General features: G+C 45.0%; 1 protein-coding gene across 1 annotated transcript; it reads right to left on the reverse strand.

Moving 5' to 3' along the window:
* Window positions 1-48: 48 nt before the first annotated feature.
* cpda (carboxypeptidase D, a) lies at window positions 49-16,950 on the reverse strand. The gene is made up of 21 exons (XM_076975828.1): window positions 16,034-16,950; window positions 15,688-15,935; window positions 12,845-12,987; window positions 12,535-12,704; window positions 11,869-12,287; window positions 11,513-11,704; window positions 11,158-11,325; window positions 10,851-10,960; window positions 10,641-10,749; window positions 10,226-10,368; window positions 9,884-10,053; window positions 9,482-9,736; window positions 8,420-8,615; window positions 8,083-8,218; window positions 4,407-4,553; window positions 4,198-4,296; window positions 3,873-3,937; window positions 3,423-3,554; window positions 3,078-3,263; window positions 2,878-2,980; window positions 49-2,635 (listed from the first exon to the last, which is right to left on the reverse strand). Exons 1-21 carry the CDS (start codon window positions 16,675-16,677, stop codon window positions 2,409-2,411), a joined length of 4,062 nt encoding a protein of 1,353 aa, XP_076831943.1. The 5' UTR covers window positions 16,678-16,950; the 3' UTR covers window positions 49-2,408.
* Between the last annotated feature and the right edge of the window lie 198 nt (window positions 16,951-17,148).

Genomic DNA, 17,148 nt, shown 5'->3' on the forward strand with positions numbered 1-17,148 from the left:
AAATCAGAACTAGAAATAAAATAAAGGAAAAAAATGAAAACACGTACCTCACCTCATTAATAATTTATTTCAATTGAATTTAGACTTAATTCAACCAGGCTGTCAGGTAATCAAGTAATCAAGACCAGAGAAAATGTTGTGCACTGTTGGCTTACCTAATTTACATACAACTGTGATCACTCACTTATCTACAACCACTTAAGTGTAAAATGAGGGAAAAAAACACAATCACAATCAGCAGCACATACAAGCACACACATACAAAAGCTCTACACACTTGTTCACACACACACACCCACTCATCTACGATCAAACAGAATTAAGCCATAGTACAGGATTTGAGTGGTGACAAAACAATAGTAAATTAAGTCATTTCCAACCCTTTCCATGCCATCTCCAATGATGCTTTGGCGAACAATACTGTGTCTATGTTTATATATATATATATATATATATATATAACACACACACATTTTATATCAGTATTGTCTTATGAACGTCTGAGGTTAAACTGAGGTTAAACAATTCAAAAAGGCAACCGAATTAACACTTGCTGAAGCTTTGAACATCTTTCTTGTAATATTAACAATGCTTTATGCTTTTTGCAGATAGTCCTACTTTGACTTGCATGTGCACACAAAGTAAGAGTGATCAAGACAGTGTAATATTTAAAACACAGATAAATGCAAGACTGGGCATTTGTCTATACCCCCTAAAATACAATCAGTAGCCCTGTTGCTTTCTGAAAGCTTATTAACAACTCATTGAGTCCAACCCCACCATATCTCCATATCTCTTTTAACTCCATTCTTTTTTCTGTGTTTAATGGCAAATATTACAGGGAAGAGACCCCAATCTTAGACATGTCAAATGACAAAAATGAATGTTTCAAAGCTATGAATTTCAATTTAAAACTAATGTGCATTCTTATTGTCATTACTAGTTACAATTGCGGTTTTGTTACAAAACATATTCCAAAAAACAGTTTTAATATATGAATATGAAGGCCTGAAAGCATTCAAAGCAAAATGTAACCCTGATTAATAAACATATATGCATAATTGATGTATCCATTATTACACGTATAAATGTATCTAATCTATAGTCTACAAAATCTGGTGGCTTGTAAGGCATCGTATCATTACTGGAGATTGGTCAGGCACTAGCCAATGGAGCAAAGCCTTGGGCTGTTAGACAAAAAAAAAAAAAAACAAACAAAAAGAATATTTAAACCCTGAATCTGGCTTTTTAGATATTTAAATAACATGTAAATTGATTGACTTGCATGGAGAAAAGCCATTAAACCAATTCCCTATAATAAATTATCAAGCTTCTAAAAGCCATTAAACCAATTCCCTATGAGAAGTTATATATGCATATATCATTTTGATTCTGTGTATGTACTTCCGTCAATAAGAATGGATTGAAGAACTAGAACAGATCAACATAATACATTGCAAAACAGTGCATGGCAAAAAGACGTTGCTTCTTCATACATGTATCCAACAATTTGTCAAATGTAGTATGGTAGATATGCACAAAAAAAATTTCAGGGAGTGCAATGAGAGTACAAATAAAATAAATCACTAGAGGTTACAAAAATGACATTCTTGGCAAGCTCAGTTTCATTCACTGTGAGGTGCTTCAATACAAAACTATGTATGCACAATAAATTGGCCAACCTTAATTTAGGCAACAATATGGGCAGCTGAAAATTAAAATAAACCAGACATTCCATAACTGAGTTTATAAAGAATCTCTCTCATTTCAGTCTCTATGAAATTACTGAACTCATTTGACAGACGCACTTCTGTCCTGAGACTCATAGCCCACACCTGCCGGTCTGTTCCCAGTAGGTCTGCATCTGTGTGGAACAGTGCGAGACCTACCCAAAGCACCAAAATAAAAAACATTATGACTCTTGATCAAGACCCACAGTGTGGCAAAGAGGGGGATTTGACTTATACTACTTAAACCAGTCGTCACACTCAACTGCCAATAGGCAACAATGGCTCATTCTAGTCAAGCAAGGCACTGTGTTCAGTAATTCTGTTGAGTTTCTTTTCAACTGGGCAATCACATTTAGAAATGTAGTGACAGGTCGTCTATTGGAAGAGCTGTTGAGAACTAATCATACACCAAGCAGAGAATAACTAACTCAGTCAAAACAATACAACAAAACAAACAAAAAAACAGCAGGAAAACTGTTAGCAGACAGTACAGGGCATAAAACAGTCAATTTCATAGGCCAGTAAAGTGCATCCCATGTTGGATACCAGTCTGTTTGGACTGGCCTGTGAATTGAACACGCCCTGCTTGGACAGGACCCCCCCACCCCCCTTCACAGTCTCCTGTAGGGCGGCGCTATAGCACGCGGACAGACGGGGGCAGTGGCACGGGCCGGGGCCTCAGACTTTGTTTGCATATAGCGTGTCCTCGTCACTTTCACTCTCGTCCTGAAATTCATGACTCAGCAGAGACTTCTTGGAGCCCATGGAGGCGAGGCGGATCTCGTCGTCGTACTCGTCCCCGTGTTGCCGCAGGCGATGGAAGCCGTCCTTCTGTCTGTTGGACTTGACTGAGCATACACACCAGATGATGCAAGACGTGATGGCCAGGGCCGTCATGGCAGCAGCTGTAGGGGGAAGGAAAATATATATATATATATGTGTGTGTATTATATTATATTATATATATATAAGTAACAGTTAAAGTTACTTTTGGTTTCCCCGACTGATATCAGTACACCAAAACAACCATTAGATGGCAGCATTCTCGATTAATTAAAACCATTATCATTACGGTACCCACTGTACATTATATGAAAGTGGGGTAAAATATCACACGCTAAATTAAAGCGTTAAACACGAATCCTACCTGCACTCGCCACCACTAACTCCCTCGGTAAGCCGAAGATGCTGTTGTCCATATCAAACTCAATCAAAATGGACCTTGCCGCCTCATTGGGCAAGACGATGACCTGAAGGGGGCAACGTCAAAAGAAGAGACATCACACTGAATGCTGGTGTAAATATAGAACGACCTTTTAAAGTATGTCCTCAGGTGTGTTCCCGTACCTCCTGCCGCTGTGGCTGGTACCCTTGGGCCACCGCTTCGATCTTGTGAGTGCCTGGATCCAGCAGGACGTGGAAGTAGCCTCCCTCACCGGTGAACACCCTCATGCCACCGTTCAGGACAATCATCGCCCCGACTATTGGCTTACCGCTCTTGTCCGTCACTGTTCCACGTACCCCTTTATGTGCCTGCAAGAACAGGAGCCGTTTTAACAAGGAGAGTTAAGACGAAAGCACTTACAATGCTAACGAGTGGTGGAGACGGGACTAAAGTGAAACCTGGGGGGTTTTATGACCCATCGGTCTGACAGCAGACAGGCAGATGGTGGATGGAGAGAAGAAACTGACCTCTACCAGCATGCTGAAGAGAGACTTCTTGTTCTGAGTCCAGAGCGCGGGCAGCTGTTCAGCTGGGGGAAACAGGCAACAGCTGGTGTACACCGTGATTTCGGGACAGTGGCCAAAGTCCACACTGAAGTCCTGGAACACAACCAGCTAGCAGTCAGAAGGCACGTGGAAGGTACAGTAAAGAAATGAATAAAATACTTGAAATACAGGTTTCAAGAATAGTTTTGGGTAACTAGTTTCCACTACACTGGATGGTTTTTTAGGACACCTGATGACAAACAAACCCTTCTTGTGAGCAGCTCCTATACTTGGCCCGAGCCCTAATAAAACACACACCTTGCTCTGGAATTCAAACACTCCCAAGGACCTTGATTAGGTATGCTAGGGTAAGGTCGACCAGCAGAGGGCGAGCTGATCAGGACATATGCGGGTCTCTGCAGGACGGTTTACCTTCATGCTTCCCATATGGCTGTGCATCTCAGCAGCACGCATCACTCCCTCAGGAACGTTGGCCACTGGAATAACATGGGGATAGCAGGGGGATACCACAGGTGAAAATATAATGATGTGAATGTATTTTTGCGTAAACTCTGTACGGTTTCATTACTATTAATCAGGGTTTCTAAGATTGCAGCTAATTAAACTCAACCTGAATACAAGAGCAATCAAGAACAGAACGATCCAACAAGTTTTACCAATGTTGCATGCATTAGAAACAGGAAAGCGCATAATAAAATGTTCATACAACTTGAATTCATCAAAGTATTTTACATACTCTGGCTATTGTTTCGACATCCAGCATCTCCCAGGTGCATTGTGGGATGGTTGTTGGCATACACGGTAGCCAGATACCTCAGGGTGCTTTCATTTTCGACTGTAGAGGACAAGCAAAAAAAAAAAAAGACAAAAGAATACCAAATGTCCGTAGGCCATTGCTACTGATGCTAACTCTACTTCCATATGGTAACGGAGATGAAAACATACCAGGCTGCACTGGTTTGTCGTAGGGGTACGTGACCAGCAAAGAGCCTCCATCCAGGGCCACAGAGAGTATGAAGCCCTTCTCCTGTATCAGAGCCATTACAGCGCGAGTTTCAGGTTGAGGTTCCACAGAACGCTGGGACACGTTACCTACAGATCACCAAAGCCACATCATTACGAACGCCGCTTATTACACTCGTATATTAAACAACCAAAAAGACCAGTAGTAGGTACAGAACAGGTAGGAGATTTGCCGTAGACGAGTCAGCATCCATTTTGACACGACAAACAGACAATTAACACCCCAAAAAAGGTCTTCCATATCGTTATGACCTGTTAACCTGAGAAGTGGCAGTTGGAACAAAAGCTATCTTTATACCTTTGTTCTGTTCTTTAGAACTATGAAGCTTCTTTCAGAGGAAAGGAACTGTAATTCAGTATGTAAAGGGTGGGTACAGTCATTCAGAATAGAGGGATATCCGCTTTATGTGCCTGGTGTACATGGACTCCAGGTTAAGATGCGTGTCATCAATCAGCCTGCTAGACCTTTTAAAATTTAGATTTAAGGAATTTCCGTTCTTAAAGCTATATTTCCATACCATGACACCAAAGAAGAAGAAGAAGAAGAAGAAGAAGAAAAAACTCCGTGCAAGCCAGGTAAGAAAAGCATGAATTTCAATGTAATTGTATCGATGTGGAAATAGGACACTCTTCAAACACAAATGCTGGTGACCTTTTTTGAACAAAAAGTTCAAAGTTCAGTTTTGGGTCATTTATTGTCCCAAGATTTTGTAAAAATATACACATTCCAACATCTGACAGACACTAAGTGTGACTTCGTGGGGTAAATTTATTAGTACATTTTAAAACATTTATTAGTCATAGCTCTATAAATCAATTATGATGCCTTTTGATAGAACTCCTCAATGTTTGTTGATAACTGGGCCATGACATGGTTAATTATCCCGAGGCTGACTAACAGTAACTGGAGTTATCAGCATACTTTAAGGTCCTATTTTCACTCACACCCTGACACAATTGTGTAAATGACACCAAACAGAAAACACACATCCTTGTGGGGAGCCAGTTGAGGAGTTGAGGAGCAAACTAATTCTGTTTGCTCTCACTCCATGTCCTGTGTGTCCTGGGTGTGTGTGTGTGTGTGTGTGTGTGTGTGTGTGTGTGTGTGTGTGTGTGTGTGTGTGATCTTGGTGAGGTGGAGGTCAGAGAAAGTTAGGGTCACATTAAGAAGGCTCCACCTGCAAATTTTGTAAGATGTGGTATCCTTTTCTTGAATATTTAAAATCTTTTCAGTGCCCCCCAACCACCACTTAAGTTGTGTAACTGGCCTCCTGGTGATCATATTTACCAAAATGTTCTCTGAACTGCCCCTTCCTCTTTCTCTCCTTCAAGGGAGTGTTTTTGTGCCATTTATGACTAACTGAGTAGGGGATTTTAACTCTTTGTATTTCCTGTTTAGAGTGCAGTTCTTATGTTAGTCTAGATCTAGGCTTTTCTCATTCCTTACCAGAAAGTCTATATGCAAGACATGCAACTACACAGTGAGTGTTTGTACTATATTATCAGCACATTTACAAGTATAAATAAATGTAAAAAAATTAATTAATAAATAAGATAAAACCACTGTGTGTGTGTGGTTTTTAGTGGTGAAATAATATAATTGCATGTTTCACAGATAACACACAACAGCCATTGTGCATGTTGCTTTCCTTTTGACTTTGATAGACGTCCTTATATTTTGCAGCAGTCTGTCAGTCCTTCTCCCCAGTTCCCACCCTTCCTACTAGTACCCTTAACCCAACACTCAACTCCTTGGCTTCTTTCTCCCCTCTCTCCTCAGACAAGATACATCAACTTCTGACTTCTAGCAATCCTACTACATGCCCACTGGATCCAATTCCTTCCACTCTTTTCCAGAATATGTCAAGAGAACTCCTTCCGTTCATCTCAGCAATCATCAACAACTCCTTAGTTTAGGGTCATGTGCCTACCGTATTCAAGATGGCAAGGGTGGTACCAATCCTGAAAAAAGCAATATTTGACACCTCTGACATGAACAACTACAGACTGGTATCACTTCTTTCTTTTCTATCAAAAACTCTGGAGCGAGCAGTCTATGACCAATTATCTCTCTTCCTCACTCAGAACCAACTCCATGATCATAATCAGTCTGGCTTCAAATGGACACACTCAACAGAAACTGCCCTCAAAGCAGTGACGGAGAAGCTCCATGCTGCCAAGGCTAAGAAGCCATCATCAGTTTTAATTCTTCTAGATCTTTCTGCAGCCTTTGACACGGTTAACCACAACATCCTCCTCTCTGCTCTTTCTAGCCTCGGTGTGACTGGCTCTGCTTGGAAATGGTTCCAGTCATATCTTGAAGACCGTTCCTATCAGATAACATGGAGAGGATCTACATCCAGTCCATGTAAACTTTCCACTGGTGTCCCCCAAGGCTCAGTCCTAGGCCCTCTACTCTTTATATACTCGTTCCCTTGGTGACATTATTTTGTCTCATGGTTTCTCTCATCATTGCTATGCTGATGACACCCAGCTAATTCTTTCCTTGCCTCATTCTGACATCCAGGTTTCTAGGCATATCTCGGCATGCTTGGCAGATATTGCTCCATAGATGACTGCTCACCACTTGAAGCTCAACCCTAGCAAAACTGAGCTTCTGTACATTCCAGGAACCCCAAACCCACACAACAACCTCAGTTTCCTTTGAGAACACCTTGTTAACACCATCAGAAACTGCACGAAGCCTAGGTGTAACATTGGACAATGAGTTGTCCTTCTCAACACACGTTTCAAAACTGACCAGATCCTGCAGATTTCTCTTCTGCTACATACGGAGAATACGACCCTTCCTTTCACAGGAAGCTACTCAAGTGCTTGTGCAGTCTCTAGTAATCTCTAAGCTGGACTACTGCAATTCCCTACTTGCAGGTCTTCCTCTATGGGTCATCAGACCTCTACAACTAATTCAGAATGCTGCAGCACGACTGGTCTTCAATCTCCCCAAGTTCTCGCATGTGACTCCTCTGCTACGCTCTCTTCACTGGCTTTCAGTAGCAGCATGCATCAGATATAAAACCTTGATGCTTGCTTACAAAGCCAAAAATGGACTGGCCCCTCCCTACATGATGTCCATGGTCAAAAGCCAATCCGTACAGCGAACACTCAGAACCTCAAGCTTGGCTCGACTCGAAACTCCATGCTTAAAGTCTCATGGAAGACAAAGCTCCAGACTATTCTCCATCCTGGCTCCAAGATGGTGGAACGATCTTCCATTAGCTGCTAGGTAGACTGCAGAGTCTACTGCTATCTTCAAGCGTAGACTGAAGACCCACCTGTTTGTTGAGTTCTTACCAGAGCACTAAATCAGCTGATACCACTTGCCGTCGTTCTTTAAATTGTATGTCTGTCTATGGTTATTTGTGTTTCTTGACAAATGTCTAACTTTCAAAACACTAGGTAATGACAATGACATTTAGTAGTAGTCTGACTCAATGGTATCTTGAATTCTGGCCTATCCGTACTAGGATGTCCTAGGATGAATTCTGTGATCGGATGCAAAGCACTTTGTAAGTCACTCGCAATTTTCATTCATCAGAAACTGTGAAACTGCATTTGAGACATTTCTACAGATGCTTACCAAAGAAATCAGTGTCGAGGTCTTTGCCCTTGGCGTTGGTCATGCCTTCAGTGGAGGAACAGTCTTTTTCTCTGGCCTGTTCACGGCCGTCTGGGTTAATGGAAGGAAGGAAAATGATTCTGGTCTCATCGATTAACTGATGGGGGTAAAAGAGAAATAGTAGCATAAGAAAAAAAAACCCAGTCAGACCATAAAACACATTTTATCTGATGAAAGGATTAAAACATTTTCAAGCATGGCTACACAGCCGGCCTATGGCGTTATTTAATGAGAATAGAGGGGAGAACAACCTCACGGGTCATTCCTGAGCAAAAGAAGAGGCGGGTCCGAAACGTACCCTGGTGACCGCTGGGTTCTTGCCGTAGTTGATGCACAGGTAGTTGGCGAACTCCAGGAGCAGGACCGTGCCTACCGGGGCGTTCCCATGGATGCCCGCCACAAAACGGATCTTGGGTTTGTTTGGCTCTGGAACATCAGGCTTGTTGGAGATCTCCAGGGCCCATATGGCATGGAATTCCACACTATTACCGATGCTGGGCAGAGCAAAATAAGATCAGGATCCAGCACCATGTCTTGTTCAGATGAAAGCAACGGTCTTTGGCAGGGTGTCCTGCCACTACAGAACCTATTTTCCTCGCTCAATTGTATCTACCGTCTTTGGAGTCATTTATCTTTCTGCCTCTACAATTTTATTTGGATAAAATGTTTTACATTCTGTTTGGTAACACTGCAAGTTTGGACTCTGAAAGATATTCCATAGAGTTCCCCCGGAACCAGCATGACGAGTCCTGTGCAAACATCGCACACATGCTTTAACCACACCCAACAAGTATTACCTCAACTACAACTTTAGTGCACAAAGTTGCAAAACAGCTTCTCTAAGCGCCATCTAAAGCAGCACGGTTTAAAGATGGTTTGCACAGGAACAAAAGCATGTTCAAACTTGCCCCCGAGTCAGTTTCGCATGATCCTTCTTAAGCTTGGTGACCTGAACTGTAAGCACAATGAAGTGTAATCTTGCCCCTGGTAAGGCAAACAGCAAAGCTCAAGCCCAGATCACCAGCTTCATGACGTAACAGTCACAGTAATAATGATCTTCCTTCATGGACCATTGCCCGATAAGGGTGAGTTGGCACACACAAGTCCTTCCAAGACAAACAGGATGCAGTGTCGGTTTGTCAGGAATGGCTGGCTCCAGTGATTTGTTTAACTGAGCCAGGTTACATTCCTTTAAGCGTTTTAAACAAAGACGCCCCACAGAAGATGGTCAAATGGAATGAAGTAACCCCTTACAATGCCCCAGCCAGTATCCTTGGTAGAAAGGTCTTTTCAGGCACTTTCAGGTCTTTTTCACAAAGCAGCAGAGAGCTTGTGCAAGGGCCGTGTGAGGGCCGCATACCGTTGAAGCGACGTGATCTTGGGGTAGTTGAAGGTGAGGGCACGCAGGTACTCCGACATCTCCCTATGGTTGCTGTAACGGAAGCTACTGGTGGTAGTTGTGTCTGGGATCATCTGATCCAGGCTGATGGACAGCTGCTTGATGAATCTCTGAAACTCCTCCTCTTTGGTGTCCTGGTGGATGCGGGTCAGTTTGAAGTTTACCTCCTCTACACCATTCTCGGGCACAGTGACGTATGTGTCAATGGAAGTATACCTGAGGACCAGACAAAGGTAAATATTTGAATGGCGTTTTAATTTCATGACTGGAAAACACTCAGCCAAGATTATAATGTGTGTGACATACAAAATGTTTCAACCTGGATCTTTTACAAACTCCCACAAGTTCAACAAAGCCTCCTACCCTTCAGCAGAGGCCGTCAGATGGTAAGGCCCAGGGACCAGTAGACGCCAGTAGTCTCCGGCCTTGCTGGTGGTGATGGGGTGACTGATCTCATCTACAGTGATGGTGGCGTTGGGAATGCCAGCCCCATCCCTGCTGTCAATCACCATCCCCTTCACGCCTCTGTGGACCTACACGCCAGGATTATAATCCCAGGGAGTAGGAAGAAGACGGAAGAGTAGAAGTGAACAGAATGAAAAAGGTGCACTAGCCTGTTTGTGTGTACTGTGAAAGTGATGTGGGGAAAAATGAAAGAAAGTGAGTGAGTGAGTGAGAGTGAGAGAGAGAGGTCATGAGACCAACCTGGTGAATGAACTCTAGCAATGATCTTCGGTTTTGCTCCCAGTACATTGGCAGTTGCCACGCGGGGGGGTACTTGACACAGCCCAACTCGATGGTCACCTCAAAGCAGTTAGTGTTCATATACATCCAGTCCTGCATACCACCTAGAAACACACACACACACACACACACACACACACACACACACACACACACACACTGGCTGACTTTTTTTGTGCTGAGCGGAAATGACATTTTTATTTTAAGTAATACGATTTTGCAATAACGACCAAGGTCATAAGTTCTGTTTAAGTCCTTGAACAGAGGCTTGAACTATTGTGTGTGTTAACTGTAAAGTGACCGTGGATCTCTTCAAAGGTTCTGTATAAACTGAACTTAAATTATTATTTATTAAGTTCAGTGTTCCGCTACTCACCAGGAATGTTGTACCAGTTCGCCCCGTTGGTTATGCCATCCTGGAAGAACTCATCGGGATATTCTTTAATGTCCGTACAAGGGTGGCCTTGAAACATCTGTGGGTTTTCCTGAGACACAAAAAGGGTTGGACACCGAGCCCAGCTGAGCAATGGGTTAAACAACACGGCATGCTGGGAAATGGAGAACTGGAGCAGGAACACATCCTCACCTTGGCGTAAGCAGAGGAGACCATCTTAAAGACATCATCGTCCGGAGACTTGCTGTATCTGCTGATGCCGTCTGGGTTGTCGTCGAAGGGATAATTTACCACAAGTGAACCTAGAAAGAGAATAATTAAAAGTTGCCTTCATACGTAACGTCCAGCAACAGGTCTCTCCGTCGCTCTGGGGTGGGTTTCCCGAAACGTTCGTAGCGCCAAGTACTTCGTAACCTCGTATGAAACGTATGAGGTTAAGAAGTACTTAGCGCCACGAACGTTTCGGGAAACCCACCCCTGTTCTCCAGGGCGGACGTACCTCCATGCAGGTTAGCCGAGAGCACGAACGAGTAGTTTCTTGCCCAGTTCATCACAGCGATGGTTTCTGGTTGCCTGGGTTCTGTGATGGTCTTGAACTGGTCAGGAAAGTTGCGGTTCAGGTCAAAGTTGTTGCTGTTATTACGACCCTGGTATCCGCTGATGTCCCCTGAGCAGGATTTACATCGAGTCAGCGAGGACCGCAATGCACAATCACGCAGAAACCAACATGTTAAAGCAAGCAGGAAGCCGGAGGTCACCTTCCTAACAAATGCATTGGGCACCAAATTATTGGGTATTATTTGGTCGTCATTCCTTCCATGACGAATGGCGTACGAGTTGTAGTTTGCCCTCACCTTCCTGCGCCACCTCGTAGCCGTCTGGGTTCATGGACGGCATGATGTGGATGCGGGTGCTGTTGACGAGGTCGTTCACCTCGGGATCACTGCCATAGTTACGGCAGAGGTACTCGATGAGGTTGAGAAGCAGCTCCCGCCCTACAACCTCGTTGCCGTGCATGTTGCCAACGTACTTGAACTCCGGTTCACCTGACGGGGAGTAACGCTCGTCTCAAAATGCGACACGCCCAGAGTTTTACGCCGCAACAGAGTTTACACCGCAGCACAGGCCAGGCTGATGCAGCAGAAATGATTCATGAGGAACATCTGGTTTAGCGTGGACGCCAAAGCCCAGCCGTGTGAGGCAGACATACCTGGCTCGTGCTCGCCGGGGTTGTCGGAGATCTCCATGACCCAAAGCAGATGGTCCTGCACGGACTTGCCAATGGAGTAGAGGCGGGTGATGGAGGGGTACAGCATGTTGAACTTCTGCAGGAACAGCTCCATGTCGCTATAGTGGTGGTGCCGGAACTCCTTGGGCTGCAACTGCTGCGTCTCCGGCACTTGTGGGTTTGCGGGCAGACCAGAACTGGAGCCGGCCACGTCCGGCCTGTTGGCACCTCCGACGCTCGTGGAGCTGGCGGTGGTGGTGGTGATGGTGGTGGTGGTGGTGGAGGTGGAGGGCGTGGTTATGTGGTCAGCTTTCACATCGCTCAGGAGCGTCAATGTGAAGTTGAGCTCTGTGGCTTTGCCAGCAGTCACCTGCACGCCATCCACCCTCATGGGAGAGTATCTTAAAACACATACAAGAAGAGAAAAAGGCTCCATCACCACAAAAATGTCAATTTGTAGACTTGATAATGTGTCGAATTCCTCATTTACACCTAGACAAATGGCCTGTGCCCATGTTTAAGCAGCTAAGCCAAGCTCACTTTAAATGACTGGTGGTGTGATTCATCTTGTGGCAACCTTAATCTCGGCAATCCAGGAAGCTGCAAATGTTTAAGGGGCTGTGATTGGTGTGCAGCGTAGACACTCACCCGGGGGTCACGGCTGTGATGTTGTATGTACCCGGCAGCAGCAGTCGGTAATAGTCACCAAAGCGCCCAGATTTCACGTTGTGGTTAACACCTTCTACCGTGATATCCGCATCAGAAAGCGGAGTCCCGGTCTCTGCGTTTCTGACAAAACCTCGGACGCCAATGTGAACCTGATACAGGAAGGTCAACCTGATTATTAATGGCAATATCAACATTCCAGGCCCAGCCAGACAAAGACGTTGTGAGGTTAAAGTTACACATACACAGTCAGTAAAACATGGGCTATAAATCAATATTCAGTCAGCTACACCTTCTCCATGTACGCGAGCAGAGACTCCAGGTTGTTGTTCCATTCCTCTTGCAGCTGGGACGCAGGAGGGTACTTGCAGCAACTCAACTCCATGGTAATTTCCAAGCAGCTTCCTTGCAAGTAATTGAAGTCCTGCATCCCTCCTGGAGGGAGGGAGAGAGAGAGAGAGAGGGGGGGGGAGAGAGGGAGAGGGAGAACAACCATGCATCACTAGTGCAGCTGGCCGAAAGCAGACGGAAGGCGAGCAGGTTTGAACAGGCAGGCGGACCAGTCACTGGTGTGTGGGCTCAGTCGCCAGGCACGGTGGCGATCAGATGCATGAGCTGTAGCGCCACTGTTGTTCCCGCCCGACAACAAGAACGGTGCACGGTCAACACGTGGCACTGAGTGAGCCCTCATACACACTCACCTCCTCAGCATGGTTGCCATGGCCAATGGTTAACCCTGAACAAACAAAGACAGCTCGCTGTCCTGCTGACTCACGCATGCAAGTCATAACAAATAATACAGCACTACTCCAAACTTGGTCTCTACTTCCACTGAACTGGCAACGATGTGAGGCCTTCAAGAGCGATCACACATTAAGCAACATCAAACCAAGCACATTATCAGCATAGACCAGCTTTAATCTACATGGCTAAAGTCAACGTACCACTTCCTCAGAAAAAACTGGAAATAAGATGCTCAAGCCATAAACAGATGTTAATCAGGCGTGGCACAGGAAATCCGACATCAAAGGGTTGACTGTGTTTCGACACAGCAGTGTGATTGAATTTCCTTAAGGCCTATTTTGTCTGCGTTTGCAAGAACATAAGCACACATGTAGGCACATCACACTCACTTCCTATGTGATGAAGGCATCAAGCTTTATGAAACTGTGTCAGTTATACCAGCGCCCAGCCACTCCACCATGTCCCCAGGTGAGGCTGTGCTGTATCCTCCTGTTGACACTCAGCTGACTCTAAACAACAGATTGATGCAGGTCCTACACTCATAACACACATGCCCTGTAATACTACCGAATTTGAGGTGTTTAACAGCTTTCCGTGTGCCGTGGTTGAACCTGACTCTTTTTCTTAAGGCTAAAATGCATAAACAAATGTAGAATATTTCTGGGACTCTACATTGAAACCACTGCCAACAGAACAGAGGTTATATCATGTGCTTTTCTTTGCATTACCCGTTCAATTCCAGCGCCATTTCACATTCCTCTAAAATTAGTTACAGCATTAGCAGTCCTGGAATATTTTAACGTTAACTCAAGTATATGTGGTATCTGTAGGTCATAAGCCAGTTAAATATAAACTAAATGATGTTACGCCTCATTAGACAAGCAGAAGTCTTAGCTTAATTCTGCAGCTCCTACATAAACGTCACTGAGAACCTCAGTCCTTTAGCTAGCATGTGGCAGGCTAACGTGCTAACCTCTTCAGGACTGATGGACAGGTGGCAAGCTGGAGGACTATTCAGAACAATCTAAAATACAAGATTTGAAGATTTATTCATTATTGTGACGTCTTTTTATCCTATTAATAGGTTAAAAACAAATCCTAGGTGTGTGCCAACCTTTTGACTTATACCACATGCGATCTTATATAGTTCAACAAACTACGTCAATACACATACTCTAGAACAAACATCTCATGGGTCTTGATATTTGCATAGTGACCGCACAAAATTTTTTGTATAATATTGTATGTACAACTGCAAACTGAGCTTTTATATTTTCTAGCCTTAAAAGATGTGATTTTTGTGAACAACAGAACAGGATTAATTTGTTATGTCTCTCCATGGTCAGACATGACTTGTTTCATAAAAGTTCATTCTCAGTGAAGACAAGTGTGCTTGCTTAGGTATCGATATATTCCTGACACTGGCAGTTTAATTGTTAATTATAACACATATAACACTCCCATAAAAGTGTCTGGCAATCTGGCTAAATCACGTTTCAAAACAATAATACCCCTCAGGTGTAGCAAGGAGGGATCACAGCTTGTGTCTCAGCAGAGCCAACGTTCAAATGTGGCTTATATGTTCTTCCACATTATTATGAACCAGTATCACCCTACGTCATCTGCAGTAATCCTAGTCCCAACATCCCGGGATTAGCTACACAGCACGGTCTGAAACAGCACACCTGGGATCCTGTCTGCATCTCATTATCTTCAAACTACACACGCTAACTACATAGATTGCTGGATTCAAACAAAAATGACGAAAATGGTGATCCTTTCATTGTCTGTTCTGCTGGGTCAGATTTCAGAAGTGTCTCGTTAAATCAAACGCATCAGACCTGCAAATTTGTGGGCACAATGAAGATCAGGTTCCCGTCATCCGACCACGACGGCTCAAGCCTGCCAGCACAGGTTGTGAGAGGACAGTATGGATTTGAGTTGATATAACAATGGATCATAAAGTGAAGGAATCAGAGATCCGCAGAGTTCCACAAGGAAGTAGGACGTACAAGCATTCGGGTTTTACATTACCAGCTACCAGTCTTTTTGTTCTGCAGAAACAAATATTTTCTCATGAACAGCTAAGAAAACGGCACTGTTCACATTACATGCCCTTGTAATGGTTAGAACCAATTTGTTCTTATCTGTTCTTGGAGTGGGGGTGAATGTTTAAAAGAGAAAGGAACAAAAAGGAGCCACCCAGATTAAGATTACGTCTACACTACGAAGAATTTCCAGGGGTCAATCATCACTGCAGTTTAGCCCACAACAACTGTACAAAGATACGTCTTATACCTCCATAGCGGAACATAACATTGTTTAAAGTTCCTAGTTAACATATCAGGTTTTATATGCATTTTTATTGGCAATTTGGGTGATGGCGATTACCTGGCACGTCATACCACTGTGCTCCATTTGTGATGCCATCCTTGAAGGTCTCACCAGGGTCTCCCTCACATTTGGGCTCTCCTGTCCTCATGACGGGGTTGTTCTCCGCATAAACCCGAGCCAAGTACCTGAAGAGCTCGTCGTCGGGGGAGCGACTGTACACGCCGTACCGGACGTGGGAGGCAGAGTCGTCGAAGGGGTAGCTGGCCACCACGGTGCCACCGTGCAGATTCCCCGAGAGGACAAACCTGCGGGGACGGGATAAGAGAGGGAAGACCCAGGTTAAAGAAGCTGTCCTGCGGTTACAGTGTGAATAATTAAGTGTTTGTTACGATGGACCACGTACTTGTTTTCAACGATCCACTTCATCACAGCCGTCCGCTCGGGCACGTCGCGCTCGTCCACGTCCACGTTACCGAACTGGTCGGGGAAACTCCGGTTCAGGTCCACGTTTCGGGCGTTGTTCCTCCCGCCCGCGCTGCCACCGCAGTCGCCCTCCTCCGACCTCTCGAACCCGTCCGGGTTCATGCTGGGCATGATGTAGATATCCGTGTTGTTGACCAGCTCCGACACTCGCCGGTCGTGCCCGTATCTGCCCAGCAGGTACTCCACCAGGTAGACCAGCACCTGCCGCGACACGGTCTCGTCTCCGTGCATGTTGCCCACGTATTTAAATTTGGGTTTGGGGGGTCCGTCGGCACCGGCGTGCTCGGTGATCCGCATCACCCACAACTCTCTCCCCTCCACGGAGCGCCCGACGCTGCTTAAACTGGCAATGTGCGGGTATCTCCGGGCAAGAGCCTCCAAACGTCGGGTCAGTTCCACGAAATTGTAGTATTTATCGTAACTCTCCGCCTCGTATGTGGCGGGACCGACCGGGTCCTTCGCCTCTCCGACACCGCTCGGTTCGGCGGCGCCGAGGAAAACAACAACAACAACAACGAAAATAACGCCGAGCGGACGCGGTTCTGCTCCTGTACGGCGCGACATGTCGATGAAACCTTCTTTATGTGGTCATTAAACCCGACACAAACACGCCCGTCCCATACCAGTACCGTCCAGCACCTCAACCCGACGTGTATCTGGACGTTAAACGCCAGGAACTTCCTGCAGCCCTCGGGGAGGAGGGCTTAGTGCGGGGTGTGAAGGCAGCTACCACGGCCTACACAGCAGGCCATTTACACCCGATAATAAAACACATTTAAAAATACAGAAAATTAATGGGCTGTGTAACCCATAACGTGGCCTGGCCGGTTGAATGATCAAGAATCACCTTTGTGGGTTTAACCCTGAAACCTGCATCACACCCAGACGGTCTCACGTGGTTCCTTACCTGTCGGAACTTTACGAAGCTGTCTTGCGTCCAACGCATTTAAAAACAATAAATCTATTGTCACAATCACTAAATAGACCCAGACAACACACAAAATAAACCCAGAAACTGTTCAAATGTGCAAGAAA

Source organism: Brachyhypopomus gauderio, chromosome 16 (genome assembly GCF_052324685.1).
Source record: "Brachyhypopomus gauderio isolate BG-103 chromosome 16, BGAUD_0.2, whole genome shotgun sequence".
Taxonomy (NCBI): domain Eukaryota; kingdom Metazoa; phylum Chordata; class Actinopteri; order Gymnotiformes; family Hypopomidae; genus Brachyhypopomus; species Brachyhypopomus gauderio.